The 18356-nt window shown below is 37.0% G+C and overlaps 1 protein-coding gene across 1 annotated transcript in view; it reads left to right on the plus strand.

Moving 5' to 3' along the window:
* Positions 1-18356, plus strand: part of ANKRD30A (ankyrin repeat domain 30A) — a 215475-nt gene that overhangs the window by 49356 nt on the left and 147763 nt on the right. Inside the window, exons 15-18 of the mRNA XM_078332937.1 lie at positions 3960-4021; positions 5465-5555; positions 11688-11749; positions 15717-15807. Of these exons, the coding sequence (XP_078189063.1) occupies positions 3960-4021; positions 5465-5555; positions 11688-11749; positions 15717-15807 (306 nt within the window). The remainder of the gene's footprint in view (positions 1-3959; positions 4022-5464; positions 5556-11687; positions 11750-15716; positions 15808-18356) is intronic.

Consider the following 18356-nt stretch of genomic DNA (forward strand, 5'->3'; position numbering starts at 1 on the left):
GGGCTTTTTTTTCATTCCATATGAAGTATAGAAAAGAAAACCTCAGGCCAATATCCATGGTGAACATCGATGCAAAAATCTTCAGTAAAATACTGGTAAATCAAATGCAACAGCACATCAAAGAGCTTATTCATCACAATCAAGTAGACTTCATCCCTGAGATGCAAGGCTGGTTCAACAGATGTAAATCACCAAACGTAATCTATCATGTAAACAGAACCAAAGACAAAAACCACATGATCATCTTAATAGATGCAGAGAAGGCCTTCAACAAAATTCAGCAACGCTTTTTGCTAAAACCTTTCAATAAACAAGGTACTGATGGAACATGTCTCAAAATAGTAAAAGGCATTACCGACAAGTCCACAACCAATATCATACTGAATGGGCAAGACTGGAAGCTTTCCCAGTGAAAACTGGCACTAGGCAAGCATTCCCTCTCTCACCATATTTATTCAATTTAGTATTGGAAGTTGTAGCCAGAGCAATCGGCAAGAAAAAGTAATAAAGGTATTCAATTAGGAAAAAGGGAAATCAGATTGTCTGTATATGCAGAAAACATTATTATATATTTAGAAAACACCATCAACTCTGCCCAATAATCTCCTTAAGCTGAAGAGCTACTCAGTAAAGTCTCAGGATACAACATCATTGTGCAGAATTCACAAGCATTTCTATACACCAATAACAGACAAACAGAGAGCCAAATCATGAGCAAACTCCCATTCACAATTGTTACAAATAGAAATAAATACCTAGGAATACAAATATCAAAGGATGTGAAGAACCTCTTTAAGGAGAACTACAAACCGCTGCTCAAGGAAATAAAGGAGGACACAAACAGATGGGAAAACATTCCATACTCATGGTTAGGAAGAATCAATATCGTGAAAATGGCCATACTGCCCAAAGTAATCTATAGATAGATTCAAAGCTATCCCCATCAAGCTACTAATGACTTTCTTCACAGAACTTGGAAAAAACCACTTTAAACTTTATATAAAATCACAAAAGACCCCACATAGCCAAGACAATCCTAAGCAAAAGGAACAAAGCCAGAGGCACCACACTGCCAGACTTCAAACTATACTACAAGGCTGCAGTAATCAAAACAGCATGTGACTGGTACCAAAACAGAACATAGACCAATGGAACAGAACAGAGACTCAAGAAGAAACACCACACATCAACCATGTGATCTTTGACACACCCAACAAAAACAAGCAATGGGGAAAGGACTCCATGTTTAATAAATGGTGTTGGGAAAAGTGACTAGCAATGTGCAGAAAGCAGAAACTGGACCCCTACCTGTCACCTTACACTAACATTAACTCCAGATGGATGAAAGATTTAAACATAATACCTGGCCAGGTGCAGTGGCTCACGCCTGTAATCCCAGCACTTTGGGAGGCCGAGGCGAGTGGATCACGAGGTCAAGAGATAAAGACCATCCTGGTCAACATGGTGAAACCCCACCTCTATTAAAAATACAAGAAATTAGCTGGGCATGGTGGCGCACATCTGTAATTTCAGTTACTCGGGAGGCTGAGGCAGGAGAATTGCCTAAACCCCGGAGGCAGAGGTTGCAGTGAGCCGAGATCGCGCCATTGCACGCCAGTCTGGGCAACAAGAGTGAAACTTCGTCTCAAAAAAAACAAACAAACAAAAAAAACAAAACAAATAAACATAAAACCTAACACCATAAAAACACTAGAAGAAAACGTAGGCAAAACCATCCAGGACATAGGCATAGTCAAGGATTTTATGACTAAAACACCAAAAGCAATGGCAATAAAAGCCAGGATACACAAATGGGATCTAATGAAACTCCGGAGCTTCTGTACAACAAAAGAAACCATCATTAGAGTGAATCAGCAGCCAACAGAATGGGAAAAAAATTTGCAATCTACCCATCTGACAAAGGGCTAATATCCAGAAACTACAAAGAATTAAACAGATATACAAGAAAAAACAAACAACCCCATTCAAAACTGGGCAAAGGATACGAACAGACACTTTTCAAAAGAGGACATATATGAGGACAACAAACATATGAACTAATGTTCATCATCACGGGTCATTAGAGAAATGCAAATCAAAACCACACTGAGGTATCATCTCATGCCAGTTAGAATGCTGATCATTAGAAAATATGGAGACAGTAGCAGATCCTGGAGAGGATGTGGAGAAATAGGAACACTCTTACACAGTTGGTGGGAGTGTTAATTAGTTCATCATTGTGGAAGACAGTGTGGTCATTTCTCAAGGATTTAGAAATAGAAATTCCATTTGACCCAGCAATCCCACTACTGGGTATATACCCAAAGAAATATAAATTGTTCTACTATAAAGACACATGCACACGTATGTTCATTGCAGCCCTGTGTACAATAGCAAAGACATGGAACCATCAATGATAGACTGGACAAAGAAAATGGGGTACATATACACCATGGAATACTACACAGCCATGAAAACAGGATGAGTTTGTGTCCTCTGTAGGGACTTGGATGAATCCGGAAACCATCATTCTCAGCAAACTGACACAAGATCAGAAGGACAAACACCATAGGTCCTCACCCATGAGTTGGTGTTGAACAACGAGAAGATGTGGATTCAGGAAGAGGAGACTCACACACTGGGGACAGTTGGGGAGACTAGGGGAGAGACAGTGTAGGGTGGGGAGGGCAGGGACGGATAGCATGGGGAGAAATGTCAGATATAGTATGCACCTAAATCAAAGTACATACATTTAAAGAAATAAGAATTAATGTATTTCTGTGTGCAATCATACATTCCACTAACAATTAGAACTGACAGACAGATTATTAGAGCTATGGTGTTACAACAGGTTAGATCTCTGAAATGATCCATGATATACTTCTAATAATGAGTGAAATGCTGAGTCGCCAAATTACGATTTGAGTTTCTTGGACCCTCTGCATGAAATGCAAACTTTAGAAATGCAGAGATCAAAAGTTACATTTACTTTTTAAAACAAGCTGTACAGTTCTTCAATGTCAAATGTCAAACGTAGCCTTAATGATTAAACAGTCTTTTAAGTTTTAGTTGTTCATGCTTGCTTTTTTTTTAACCTGACTTAAATAGTCATAATTTGTACTTCTTGTTGATAAAGAAAACTGGACAGAATTTTTATTATAAATTCATTTTCTGTCTGATTTAACTGATAGCACTTCAATTCCTGTGTGGGCCTTGATTTAATCCTATAACATGTGAAAACATTAGTTTACATAAGGCAATTATTTCTTCTCTATATATTTTTGATGTTACTCCAAGGAGTCACAAGCTGACCCTGAAGATATTGTTGCATTTGGGCAGAACTATGTCACTGTAATTAAAGCAGTTCTTACTTTACATGAAATACAAGTTTTTAAAGCTTATCTTTCTAAAATGTACACAAATGCAATCCACACCCAATGTACTGCCATGGCATATTGAAATTTAAAGTGTTTGGACATATATTTTCCTAACATCAAAAAGTTAATATTTTAAAAAATCTTATTGATTGATAAAGAATCATTTTTGGAGAGCTGTGTGATAGTGATTGCTGAGTTGATGAAACTAAGTAATACCAAAAAATAAAAATATACAAATAAATGAGGGATGATAGGTTGTAAAAGTTTTCTGAATGAATAACAAACAGGGGACATACTGTGTTTCATGGGAGAAGAGAATATGACTGCTTTGTGAAGACATAATTTATACAAGTGAGTCAAATTTCTAGTTTTTCTGCATTCTAATTAATAAAGTGAATTTTTAGATTTTTGAGATTTCACTTTTAATCGATTGACTACAGAAGTTGTGATTGTAATCTACAAAAAGAATCTACAGGCTACAGTGGAAAAAAGATGCTTGAATGAAAATGGAATTGTATAGGCTTCTAAAACGTATAGTAGAGAAATGTTCTCATGAATGCATCTGTCATTAACCTTTTATAGATCAAATGTTCCCATCAGAATCTGAAGAAGGGGAAGATGAAACAAAATCTTGGGATTCTGAGGTACTGTGTATTACTGATTTTTTCAAAAGTATTAGTATTGCCTGATGTGCAAGCATAACACCAGAGGCTTAGATTTATTTTCTCACCTCTGCATATGTTACCACAAAATTATTTTTCTGATATTATTTAGAATATACGATATAGAGAATCTATGTGCTAAGTAGATTATGTCTTCATAGTGAAATTCTGCTCATCTGTAGGATTAAATTAAGAAGCCAGTGAGGTATAGTGTAAAAAATAAGGCTTAGAACTCACTAGGAATTCACCTGGAATCTGCAGTAAGTTTGTCTACAAACTAAAGAATTACAGTGAGTCCAGCTATGGGCAAATGTATGATGTGGTATATCTCTATGTATAAAAGTTCTAATTTGACTCATAGAGAGACGGTTTAAACTGTAGTTTTGTAAAACTTGGGACCTGAAAACATAATGCCTGGCAAATGGAAGTATGGAATTATTTTACTATTCAGTATAGATCTGAGGGAACATTTCAGGAGAAAGAAAAGCATGAGGAATAGGAAACCCATGAGCTATAATAACAACAGTTTGGTTGGGTAGTATTTTAAAAAAAGTAAAAATTATTTTTACAAATATAACCTTTTGAGTCCCTTTTTGGCTGTCAAGCTGCAGCAGCATAAGCGTCAAACAGTAGCGATGTATTTTAAAGTCACAACTGTGGAATGATGTGTAAGGTATCTGACCTCTTAGAAACAAGAAGCTGCTGCATGGTGGTCACAGCAAAGGTTGGAAGTCAATAGACAAGTCGATTTTATCTAATTTGTCGTTAGACACAAAGACTTTTAATACTTGTGCGCTTTCCTCTAGAAATGACATGTTTTTCTTACTTCATTTTCATTTTATTCAAGCCCTGTTTCTATAATTTTAAATTTTATTAGAAACTTTCTGATTATTTTTAGCCCATTTACCTAAATGAAGCAGTTTATTGAATTTTCTGTGCAGACATTATATGACAGACTCTGAAAGCTGTCTTCATGACATGCATCATTAATAACACTAAACAATTCTATAGTCATGAGTATTTTAAATCTTTAATGCAGTATGTGTTATGGTAAGTAGTAAGTGTTTTGTATTTTGTTCGAAGTGCCATATCTATTGATGAGAAGTGCAATGTAAGTTTGATATTTTCAAGTGAGTTAGTTTTGAAAACACGCATGAGGGAATTTTCTTGGGAATGTGATTGATTTTTCCTGCTCAGGAACTAAGTTAATAGCCACATGAAGGTAAAGAAAAGCTTGATCTGGAGCACGTGTATGAAGTTTTGCATCAAAATGTTTTGGTTTTCAATACATGTCTGCCCTTAAATCAAGTTGCATTTAAAGTAAAAAATTTTGCTTTAAAAATTGCCTTTTAATTAGTAAATTTTGATACTCTTAATTATTAGGATTTTTAAATTGAACTTATTTCCTGACATTATTCTTAACAGAGTCTTTTTGAGAGTGTTCAAGAGAATCATGTGTGTTTACACGATGCTACATATCAACAAAAAATCAAGACAATATTTGGAAAATTAGTAGGTAAGAATCATTTCTTATTTAAAAAGTCATTTTACCGAATATTTGTCTAAACTCATGAGGAAGGATACACACTAAAAGCCAACAGAATGTACCTCCTAAATCCCCAGCATGGAAAAGAGAAGTGAAACAGTGATACATGATACATCCTATCAGGTGTTGGCAACAGACTGTGTATTGAGAGTGCAGAAAAGGAGCTGAATTTTTAGTTTGAATTCAAGATATTCCAAGACCTGGGGAAAATAAAAACATTAGAAAGAAGAAAGTAGTAAAAGAGGAAAAAAAGTCTGAGATAGACAAAATACAGGAAGCAGGTTTATGTAATGAACAATGATAATTGAAATTATTCTTCAGAAAAAGATAGGGTATTTTTAGAAATTTAGGGAGAATATAAAGTGATTTCTAGTGCCAAAATTTACCAGAGAATCACAGCATAATTACTCCGTGTCTTCCTGCCTTTCTCACTGGTTTGACGCCCTTAGGGATTGGAAGCACCTTACCATGAAGAACTGTGTTCTATTTACAGTAGGTGAAAAGAAGCATATATCCACAGCCACGCATGTATATAATTTATCATCATATGTAATCAGTGTAGACCAGAAGTTTTTAAACTTAAGAAAAGCCGCTGGAAACCTTAACAATTCACACTGTCAGTCAGCAGACTTGGGATTCTGCATTTTCAGTAAGTTCTCATGCAACGCTGATGCTGCTGGTCCTTGGACCTTGCTCTGAGTGACCAAAGGAGAAGGCTTCATGGGAAAAATGTGGAAGAAAAGCAATTGAAAGAAGGTTAAGACATAAGAACGTCAAGAGAAAGCATTATATTGCTCTTATTTTCAAGTATGTTTTTTAGCTAGAGGAGAAGGAGAAACATTCCCCTTCCTGTGCCCCTGGATGCTCTCTATTCAGCACCCACCTGTAAGTAAGAACATGTGGTGTTTGGTTGTCTGTTCTTGTGTCACTTTGCTGAGATTGATGGTTTCCAGATTCATCCATGTCCCCACAAAGGACATGAACTCATTCTTTTTATGGCTGCATAGTATTCCATGGTGTATATGTGCCACATTATCTTGGTCCAGTGTATTGTTGATGGGTATTTGGGTTGGTTCCAGGTCTTTGTTATTGTAAACAGTGCTGCAGTGAGCATACATGTGCCTGTGTCTTTATAATAGAATGATTTATGATTCTTTGGGTATATACCCAGTAATGGGATTGCTGGGTCAAGTGGAATTTCTATTTCCAGATCTTTGAGAAATCACCACACTCTCTTACATAATGGTTGACCTAATATATACTCTCATCAACAGTGTAAAAGGGTCTCTTTTTTTTCCCATATACCCTCCATTATCTGTTGTCTCTAGATTTTTCAATGATCAATATTCTACGTTTCATGATATGGTATTTAGAAGTGGTTTTGATTTGCATTTTCTTGATGACCAGTGATGATAAGCATTTTTAAATATGTTTCTTGGCCTCATAAATGTCTTCTTTTGAAAAGTGTCTATTCTTATCTTTCACCCACTTTTGAATGGGTTGTTTTATCTTTGTACATCTGGTTTAGTTCTTTTTAGATTCTGGATATTAGCCCTTTGTCAGATAGGTTTATGGTAAACAATTTTTTCCATGCTGTTGGTTGCTGTTTCACTCTGATGATTGCTTCTTTTTTTGTGCAGAAACTATTAAGTTTAATTAGATCCTATTTGTGTATTTTGGCTTTTGTTGCCATTGCTTTTGGTGTTTCAGTCATGAAGCTCTTGCCTATGCCTGTGTCCTGAATGGTTTTGTCTAAATATTCTTCTAAAGGTTTTATGATTGTAGGCCTTAGGTATAAATATTTAATGCATCTAGAGTTAATTTTAGTGTAAGATGTCAGGAAGAGATCCACTTTCAGCTTTGTGCACATGGCTAGCCAGTTTTCCCAACACCATTTATTAAATTGGGAATCATTTCCCCATTGCTTGTTTTTGTCAGGTTTGTCAAAGATCGGATGATTGTAGGTATCTTGTGTTGTCTCTGAGGCATCTGCTCCATTCCATTGCTCTGCATCTCTGTTTTGGTGCCAGTCCCATGCTGTTTGGATTACTGTAGCCTCATAGTATAATTTGAAGTCCAGTAGTGTGATGTTTCCCGCCTTGTTCTATTTGCATAGAATTGACTTGGCTATGCGGGCTCTTTTTTGGTTCTATATGAAGTATAAAAAAGATAACTTCAGGCCAATATTCATGATGAACATCGATGCAAAAGTCTTCGGTAAAATCCTGGTAAATCGAATGCAACAGCACATCAAAGAGCTTATTCATCACAATCAAGTAGACTTCATCCCTGGGATGCAAGGCTGGTTCAACAGATATAAATCTCCAAACGTAATCTATCACATAAACAGAACCAAAGACGAAAACCCCATGATCATCTCAACACATGCAGAAAAGGCCTTCAAAGAAATTCAACATACCTTTCTGCTAAAACCTCTCAATAAATGAGGTATTGATAGAACATCTCTCAAAATAGTAAAGGTATTTCCGACAAATCCACAGCTAATGTCATACTGAATGGGCAAAAACTGGAAGCTTTTCCAATGAAAACTGGCACTAGGCAAGGATGCCCTCTCTCACCATTCCTATTCAGTATAGTATTGGAAGTTGTAGCCAGAGCAATCAGGCAAGAAAAAGAAATAAAGGGTATTCAATTAGGAAAAGAGGAAATCAGATTGTCTGTGTTTGCAGACAACATGATTGTATATTTAGAAAACACCATAGTCTCAGCCCAAAAATCTCCTTAAGCTGATAAGCAACTTAGTAAAGTTTCAGGATACAAAATCATTTTGCAGAAATTACGAGCATTTCTATACACCAATAACAGACAAACAGAGAGCCAAATCATGAGCAAACTCCCATTCACAATTGCTACAAAGAGAATGAAATAGCTAGGAATACTACTAACAAAGTATATGGAGAACCTCTTTAATGAGAACTACAAACCGCTGCTCAAGGCAATAAGAGAGGACACAACAAATAGGAAAACTTTCCATACTCATGGTTAGGAAGAATTAATAATGTGAAAATGGCCATACTGCCCAAAGTAATCTATAGATAGAATTAAAGCTATCCCCATCAAGCTACCAATGACATTCCTCACAGAACTGGGAAAAAACCACTTTAAACTTCAAATGGAATCACAAAAGACCCCACATAGCAAAGACAATCCTAAGCAAAAAGAACAAAGCCGGAGGCGTCACACTGCCAGACTTCAATCTATACTACAAGGCTGCAATAATCAAAACAGCATGGGACTGATACCAAAACAGAACATAGACCAATGGAGCAGAACAGAGACCCAAGAAGAAACACCACACATCTACAACCATGTGATCTTTGACACACTCGACAAGAACAAGCAATGGGGATAGGACTCCATGTTTAATAAATGGTGTTGGGAAAAGTGGCTACCAATGTGCAGAAAGCAGAAACTTGACCCCTACCTGTCACCTTACACTAATATTAGCTCCAGATGAATCAAAGATTTAAACCTAAAACCTGGCCGGGCACGGTGGCTCACGCCTGTAATCCCAGCAATTTGGGAGGCGGAGGTGAGTGTATTACGAGGTCAAGAGATCAAGACCATCCTGGTCAACATGGTGAAACCCCGTCTCTACTAAAAATACAAAGAATTAGCTGGGCATGGTGCAACGCGCCCATAATTCCAGCTACTCAGGAGGCTGAGGTAGGAGAATTTCCTGAACCCAGGAGGCGGAGGTTGTCGTGAGCCGAGATCGCACCACTACACTCCACTTTAGGTACCAAGAACTAAACTCCATCTCAAAGAAACAAACAAACATAAAACCTAACACCATAAAAACACTAGAAGAAAACGTAGGCAAAACCATCCAGGACATAGGCATGGGCAAGGACTTCATGACTAAAACACCAAAAGCAATGGCAATAAAAGCCAGGATACCCAAATGGGATCTAATGAAACTCCAGAGCTTCTGTACAACAAAAGAAACCATCATTAGAGTGAATCAGCAGCCAACAAAATGGGAAAAAATTTTGCAATCTACCCATCTGACCAAGGGCTAATATCCAGAAACTACAAAGAATTAAACAAATACATAAGATAAAAACAAACAACTTCATTCAAAACTGGGCAAAGGATACAAACAGACACTTTTCAAAAAGGACATATATGAGGCCAACAAACATATGAAAAAATGTTCATATCACTGGTCATTAGAGAAATGCAAATCCAAACCACACTGAGATATCATCTCATGCCAGTTAGAATGGCGATTATTAGAAAACCTGGAAACAGCAAGTGATCCTGGAGAGGATGTGGAGAAATAGGAACACTCTTACACAGTTGGTGGGAGTGTTAATTAGTGCAATCATTGTGGAAGACAGTGTGGCAATTTCTCAAGGCTCTAGAACTAGAAATTCCATTTGACCCAGCAATGCCACTACTGGGTAAATACCCAAAGAAATATAAATTGTTCTACTATAAAGACACATGCACACGTATGTTCACTGCAGCCCTGTGTACAATAGCAAAGGCCTGGAACCAACCCAAGTGCCCATCAATGATGGACTGGACAAAGAAAATGGGGTACATATACACCGTGGAATACTACTCAGACATAAAAACAGGATGAGTTTGTGTCCTTTATAGGCACTTGGTTGAATCCAGAAACCATCATTCTCAGCAAACTGACACAAGAACAGAAAGCCAAACACCATATGTTCTCACTCATAGGTGGGTGTTAAACAACGAGAAGACGTGGATTCAGGGAGAGGAGCATGGCACACTGGGGACAGTTGAGGAGACTAGGGGAGAGAAAGTGGGTGGTGGGGAGGGTGGGGAGGGCAGAGAGGGATAGCATGGGGAGAAATGCCAGATATAGTATGCACCTAAATCGAAGTAAATACATTTTAAAAAATAAGAAATAAAGTTTTTTCATGTGAAATTGTACATTCCACTAACAACTAGAACTGACCCACAGATTATTAGAGCTACAGTGTTACAACAGATTAGATCTCTGAAATGATTCACGATATATTTCTAATAATGAGTGAAAATGGTGAGTTACCAACGTATGATTTGAGTTTCTTGGACCCTCTGTATGAAATGTGAACTTTAGGGATGCAGAGATCACAAGTGAAATTTACTTTTTAAAACTAGATATACGGTTCTTAGATGTGAAATGAGAAATGTACCATTAACGATTAAAGAGTCTTTTAAGACTTAGGTGTGCATGTTTGCTATTCTTTTAACCTGATTGGAATAGTCATAATTTGTACTTCTTGATGATAAAGAAAACTGGACAGAATTTTTATTATAAATTCATTTTCTGTCTTATTGGAATGAGAGCACTTCAATTTTTGTGTGGGTTTTGATTTAATCCCATAACACGTGAGAACACTAGGTTACATAATGCAATCATTTCTTTTCTATATATTTCTGATGTCTCTCCAAGGTGTCACAAGTTGAATCTGAAGATATTGTTTTATTTCCCAAGAATTATGTCATTGTAATTAAAGCAGATCTTACTTTACATGAAACAGAAGTTTTTTAAGCTTATCTTTCTAAAACGTACACACATCCAAAGCACACCCAATGTGCTGCCATGGCATGTTGAAATTTAAAAGGTTTGGACATATATTTTACTAACATCAAAAAGTTAATATTCTTTAAAAATCTTACTGATTGATAAATAATCTGTTTTGGAGAACTGTGTGATGGAGATTACTGAGTCGATCAAACTAAGTAAAACTAAAAGATAAAAATTTACAAAGAAATGAGAGATGATAGGTATTGAAAGGTTTCTGAATGAATAGTAAACATGGGACATACTGTGTTTCACAGAAGTAGAGGATATGACTGCTTTGTGAAGAAATAATTTACAGAAGTGAGTCACATTTCTAGTTTTTCTGCATTCTAATTAATGACATAAAGTTAATTTTTAGATTTTTGAGATTTCACTTTTAATGGATTGACTATAGAAGTTGTGATTGTAATCTACAAAAAGAATCTACAGGCTACAGAGGAAAAAAGATTCTTGAATGAAAATAGAGTTGTATATGCTTCTAAAACGTATAGTAGAGAAATGTTCTCATGAATGCATCTGTCATTAACCTTTTATAGATCAAATGTTTCCATCAGAATCTAAACAAGAGGAAGATGAAAAAAATTCTTGGGATTCTGAGGTACTGATTTTTTCAAAAGTATTAGTATTCCCTGATGTGCAAACATAACACCAGAGGCTTAGATTTATTTCCTCACCTCTGCATATCTCACCCCAAAATTAGTCTTTCTGATATCTTTTAGAATATACTTTATAGAGAATCTATGTGCTAAGTAGATTATATCTTCATAGTGAAATTCTGCTCATCTGTAGGATTAAATTAAGAAGCCAATGAGGTATAGTGTAAAAAATAAGGCTTCGGACTCACTAGGAATTCACCTGGAATCTGCAGTAAGTTTGTCTACAAACTAAAGAATTACAGTGAGTCCAGCTATGGGCAAATGTATGACGTGGTATATCTCTATGTATAAAAGTTCTAATTGGATTCATAGAGAGACAGTTTAAAGTGTACTTTTGTAAATCTTGGGACCTGAAAATATAATGCCTGGCAAATGGAAGTATGGAATTATTTTACTATTCAGTATAGATCTGAGGGAACATTTCAGGAGAAAGGAAAGCATGAGGAGTAGGAAACCCATGGGCTATAATAACAACAGTTTGGTTGGGCAGTATTCTAAAAATTAAAAATAATTTTTACAAATATAACCTTTTGAGGCCCTTTGTGGCTGTCAAGCTGAAGCAGCATAAGTGTCAAACAATAGCGACCTATTTTAAAGTCACAACTGTGAAATGATGGGGCAGGTATCTGACCTCTTAGGGATAGCCTGGGGAGAAATGCCAAATGTGGGTGAAGGGGAGAAGAAAAGCAAAGCACACTGCCATGTGTGTACCTACGCAACTGTCTTGCATGCTCTGCTCATGTACCCCAAAACCTATAATCCAATAAAAAATTTTAAAATAAATAAATAAATAAAATAAAAATTCACACACAAATGAAAATGGAAAAACTGACAAAAAAAAAAAAAAAAGAAATAAGAAGCTGCTGCATGGTGGTCACAGCAAAGGTTGGAAGTCAATAAACAAATCGATTTCATCTAATTTGTTGTTAGACACGAAGACCTTAATACTTATGTGCTTTCATTTAGAAATGACATGATGTTTTTCTTACTGCATTTTCAGTTACTTCAAGCACTGTTTCTATAATTGTAAATTTTATCAGAAACTTTATGATTATTTTTACCCGTGTTTACCTAAATGAAGCAGTTTTTTAAATTTTCTGTGCAGACATTATATGACAGACTCTGAAAGCTGTCTGCAGGATATGCATCACTCTTAACACTAAACAATTCCATAGTCATGAGTATTTTAAATGCTTAATGCAGTATGTGTTATGCTAAGTAGCAAGTCTTTTATATTTTGCTCGAAGTGCCATATGTATTTTTGATAAGAACTGCAACGTAAGTTAGATATTTTCAAGTGAGTTAGTTTTGGAAATATGCACGAGTGAGTTTTCATGGGAATGTGATTGATTTTTCCTGCTTAGGAACCAAGTTAATACCTATCTGAAGGTAAAGAAAACTTGATCTATACCACGTTTATGAAGCTTTGCATCGAAATGTTTTGGTCTTCAATACGTGTCTGCCCTTTAATCAAATTGCGTATAAAGTAGGAAATTTTGCTTTAAAAATTGCCTTTTTCTTTTTTTTTTTTTAATTTTTTATTGGATTATAGGTTTTGGGGTACATGAGCAGAGCATGCAAGACAGTTGCGTAGGTACACACATGGCAGTGTGCTTTCTTTTCTTCTCCCCTTCACCCACATTTGGCATTTCTCCCCAGGCTATCCCTCCCCACCTCCCCCTCCCACTGGCCCTCCCCTTTTCCCTCCAATAGACCCCAGTGTTTAGTACTCCCCTTTCTGTGTCCATGTGTTCTCATTTTTCATCACCCACCTATGAGTGAGAATATGCGGTGTTTCATTTTCTGTTCTTGTGTCAGTTTGCTGAGGATGATGTTCTCCAGATTCATCCATGTCCCTACAAACGACACAAACTCATCATTTCTGAACTCTGAGCTCTAACTTGATTGCACTATGGTCTGAGGGGCTGTTTGTTATGATTTCAGTTGTTTTGCATTTGTTGAGCAGTGCTTTACTTCCAATTATGTGGTCAATTTTAGAGTAGGTGTGATGTGGTGCTGAGAAGAATGTGTATTCTGTGGATTTGGGGTGGAGAGTTCTGTAAATGTCTATCAGGTTTGCTTCCTCCAGGTCTGAGTTCAAGCCCTGGATATCCTTGTTGATTTTCTGTCTGGTTGATCTGTCTAATATTGACAGTGGAGTGTTAAAGTCTCCCACTATTATTGTGTGGGAGTCTAAGTCCTTTTGTAAGTCATTAAGAACTTGCCTTATGTATCTGGGTGCTCCTGCATTGGGTCCATATATGTTTAGGATCGTTAGCTCTGCTTGTTGTATTGATCCTTTTACCATTATGTAATGGCCTTCTTTGTCTCTTTTGATCTTTGTTGCTTTAAAGTCTATTTTATCAGAGATGAGAATTGCAACTCCTGCTTTTTTTTCCTTTCCATTAGCTTGGTAAATCTTCCTCCATCCCTTTATTTTGAGCCTTTGTGTATCCTTGCATGTGAGATGGGTTTCCTGGATACAGCACACTGATGAGTTTTGGATTTTTATCCAATTTGCCAGTCTGTGTCTTTTGATTGGTGCATTTAGTCCATTTATATTTAGGGTTAATATTGTTATGTGTGAATTTGATACTGCCATTTTGATGCTAAGTGGCTGTTTTGCCTGTTAGTTGTTGTAGATTCTTCATTATGCTGAAGCTCTTTAGCATTCAGTGTGATTTTGGAATGGCTGGTACTGGTTGTTCCTTTCTATGTGTAGTGCCTCTTTTAGGAGCTCTTGTAAAGCAGGCCTGGTGGTGACAAAATCTCTGAATACTTGCTTGTTCGCAAAGGATTTTATTTTTCCTTCACTTCTGAAGCTCAGTTTGGCTGGATATGAAATTCTGGGTTGAAAGTTCTTTTCTTTAAGAATGTTGAATATTGGCCCCCACTCTATTCTGGCTTGTAGTGTTTCTGCCGAGAGATCTGCTGTGAGTCTGATGGGCTTCCCTTTGTGGGTGATCCAACCTTTCTCTCTGGCTGCCCTTAGTATTCTCTCCTTTATTTCAACCCTGTTGAATCTGACGATTATGTGCCTATGGGTTGCTCTTCTTGTGGAATATCTTTGTGGTGTTCTCTGTATTTCCTGCATTTGAGTGTTGGCCTGTCTTGCTAGGTGGGGGAAATTTTCCTGGATGATGTCCTGAAGAGTATTTTCCAGCTTGGATTCATTCTCTTCGTCCCCTTCTGGTACACCTATCAAACGTAGGTTAGGCCTTTTCACATAGTCCCACATTTCTTGGAGACTTTGTTCATTCCTTTTTGCGCTTTTTTCTCTGATCTTGGTTTCTTGTTTTATTTCATTGAGTTGGTCTTCGACTTCAGATATTCTTTCCTCTGCTTGGTCAATTCGGCTATTGAAACTTGTGTTTGCTTCGCGAAGTTCTCGTACTGTGTTTTTCAGCTCCTTTAATTCATTCATATTCCTCTCTAAGTTATCCATTCTTGTTATCATTTCTTCAAATCTTTTTTCAAATCTTTTTTCAAGGTTCTTAGTTTCTTTGCATTGATTTAATACATGATCTTTTAGCTCACAAAAGTTTCTCATTATCCACCTTCTGAAGTCTAATTCCGTCATTTCATCACAGTCATTCTCCGTCCAGCTTAGTTCCCTTGCTGGTGAGAAGTTTTGGTCCTTTCTAGGAGGCGAGGTGTTCTGGTTTCGGGTGTTTTCCTCCTTTTTGCGCTGGTTTCTTCCCATCTTTGTGGATTTTTCCGCTGGTCGTCTGTGTAGTTGCTGACTTTTCGATTGGGTCTCTGAGTGGACACCCAGAATGTTGATGATGAAGTATTTCTGTTGCTTGGTTTTCCTTCTACCAGTCTAGCTCCTTTGCTGTACTAAATTTTGATACTCTTAATTATTAGGATTTTTAAATTGAACTTATTTATTGAAATTATTTTTAACAGAGTCTTCCTGAGAGTGTTCAAGAGAACCATGTGTGTTTACTCGATGCTACATATCAAAAAGAAATGAAGACAATAAATGAAAAATTAGAAGGTAAGAATCATTTCTTATTTAACAAGTCATTGGACCGAATATTTCTCTAAACTCATGAGGAAGGATACACACTAATAGCCAAAGGAAAGTACTACCTAAATGCCCAGCATGGAAAAGAGAGAAGTGAAACGGTGATACACGATACATCCTATCAGGTGTTGGCAACAGACTGTGTATTGAGAGTGCTGAAAAGGAGCTGAATAATTAGTTTGAATTCACGATATTCCAAGACCTGGGGAAAATCAGAAAATTAGAAAGAAGAAAGTGGTAAAAGAGGAAATAAAGTCTGAGAAAGACAAAGTACACGAAGAAACAGGAAGCAGGTTTATGTAATGAAGGATGGTAATTGAAATTATTCTTCAGAAAAAGATAGGGTACGGTTAGAAATTTAGGGAGAACATAAAGTGACTTTCTAGTGCCAAAATTTACCAGAGAATCACAGCATAAATACTCTGTCTCTTCCTGCCTTTCTCACTGGTAGGACGTCATTAGTGATGGAAGCACCTCACCATGAAGAACTGTGTTCTATTTACAGTAGGTGAAAAGAGGCATATATCCACAGCCACACATGTATATAATTTGTCATCATATACAATCAGTGTAGCCCAGAAGTTTTTAAACTTAAGAAAAGCCGCTGGAAACCTTGTTAACAATTCACACTGTCAATCAGCAGACTTGGGATTCTGCATTTTCAGTAAGTTCTCATGCAACGCTGATGCTGCTGGTCCTTGGACCTTGCTCTGAGTGGCAAAAGTAGAAGCCTTCATGGGAAAAATGTGGAAGAAAAGCAATTGAAAGAAGGTCAAGGCATAACGGGGTCAAGAGAAAGCATTATATTGCTCTTATTTTCGAGTATGTTTTTAGCCAGAGGAGAAGGAGAAACATTCCCCTCCCTGTGCCCCTGTATGCCCTCTATTCAACACCCACCTGTGAGTAAGAACATGTGGTGTTTGGTTTTCTGTTCTTGTGTCACTTTGCTGAGATTGATGGTTTCCAGATTCATCCATGTCCCTACAAAGGACATGAACTCATTCTTTTTATGGCTGCATAGTATTCCATGGTGTATATGTGCCACATTATCTTGGTCCAGTGTATTGTTGATGGGCATTTGGGTTGGTTCCAGGTCTTCGTTATTGTAAGCAGCGCTGCAATGAACATACATGTGCCTGTGTCTTTATAATAGAATGATTTTTGATTCTTTTGGTATATACCCGGTAGTGGGATTGCTGGGTCAAACGGAATTTCTACTTCCAGATCCTTGAGAAATCACCACACTCTCTTCCATAATGGTTGAACTAATCTACACCACCACCAACAGTTTGAAACTGTCCCTTTTTGTCCATATCGCCTCCAGTATCTGTTGTCTTCAGATTTTTAAATGATCGCCATTCTAAGTGGCATGAGATGGTATCTCCATGTGGTTCTGATTTGCATTTTCCTGATGACCAGTGATGATAAGCATGTTTAAATATGTTTGTTGGCCTCATAAATGTCTTCCTTTGAAAAGGGTCTCTTCATATCTTTCATCCACTTTTGAATGGGTTATTTTTGTTTTTTGTTTGTTTGTTTGTTTGTTTTTGTACGTCTGTTTTAGTTCCTTTTAGATTCTGGATATTAGCCCACTGTCAGATAGGTATATGGTAAACAATTTTTCCCATGCTGTTGGTTGCTGTTTCACTCTGATGATTGCTTCTTTTTCTGTGCAGAAACTCTTAAGTTTAATTAGACCCCATTTGTGTATTTTGGCTTTTGTTGCCATTGCTTTTGGTGTTTCAGTCATGAAGCTCTTGCCTATGCCTATTTCCTGAATGGTTTTGTCTAGGTACTCTTGTTGAGTTTTCATAGATTTAGGTCTTATGTATAAATCTTTGATGCATCTAGAGTTAATTTTAGTGTAAGATGTCAGGAAGGGGCCCACTTTCAGCTTTTTGCACATGGCTAGCCAGTTTTCCCAACAGCATTTATTAAATTGGGAATCATTTCTTCATTGCTTGTTTTTGTCAGGCTTGTCAAAGATCGGATGGTTGTAGGTATGTTGTGTTTCCTCCGAGGCCTCTGTCCCGTTTTGTTGGTTGATATGTCTGTTTTGGTACCAGTCCCATGCTGTTTTGATTACTGTAGCCTCGTAGTATAATTTGAAGTCCGGTAGTGTGATGTCTCCCGCTTTGTTCTATTTGCTTAGAATGGACTTGGCTATGCGGGCTCTTTTTTGGTGCCATATGAAGTATGAAAAAGAAAACTTCAGGCCAATATCCATGATGAACATCGATGCAAAAGTCTTCAGTAAAATACTGGTAAGTCGAATGCAACAGCACATCAAAGAGCTTATTCATCACAATCAAGTAGACTTCATCCCTGGGATGCAAGGCTGGTTCAACAGATGTAAATCCCCAAACGTAATCTATCACATAAACAGAACCAAAGGCAAAAACCACATGATCATCTCAATAGATGCAGAGAAGGCCTTCAAGGAAATTCAACAACCCTTTTTGCTAAAACCTTTCAATAAATGAGGTATCAATGGAACATATCTCAAAATAGTAAAAGCT

Source organism: Callithrix jacchus, chromosome 7, assembly GCF_049354715.1.
Source record: "Callithrix jacchus isolate 240 chromosome 7, calJac240_pri, whole genome shotgun sequence".
Classification (NCBI taxonomy): domain Eukaryota; kingdom Metazoa; phylum Chordata; class Mammalia; order Primates; family Cebidae; genus Callithrix; species Callithrix jacchus.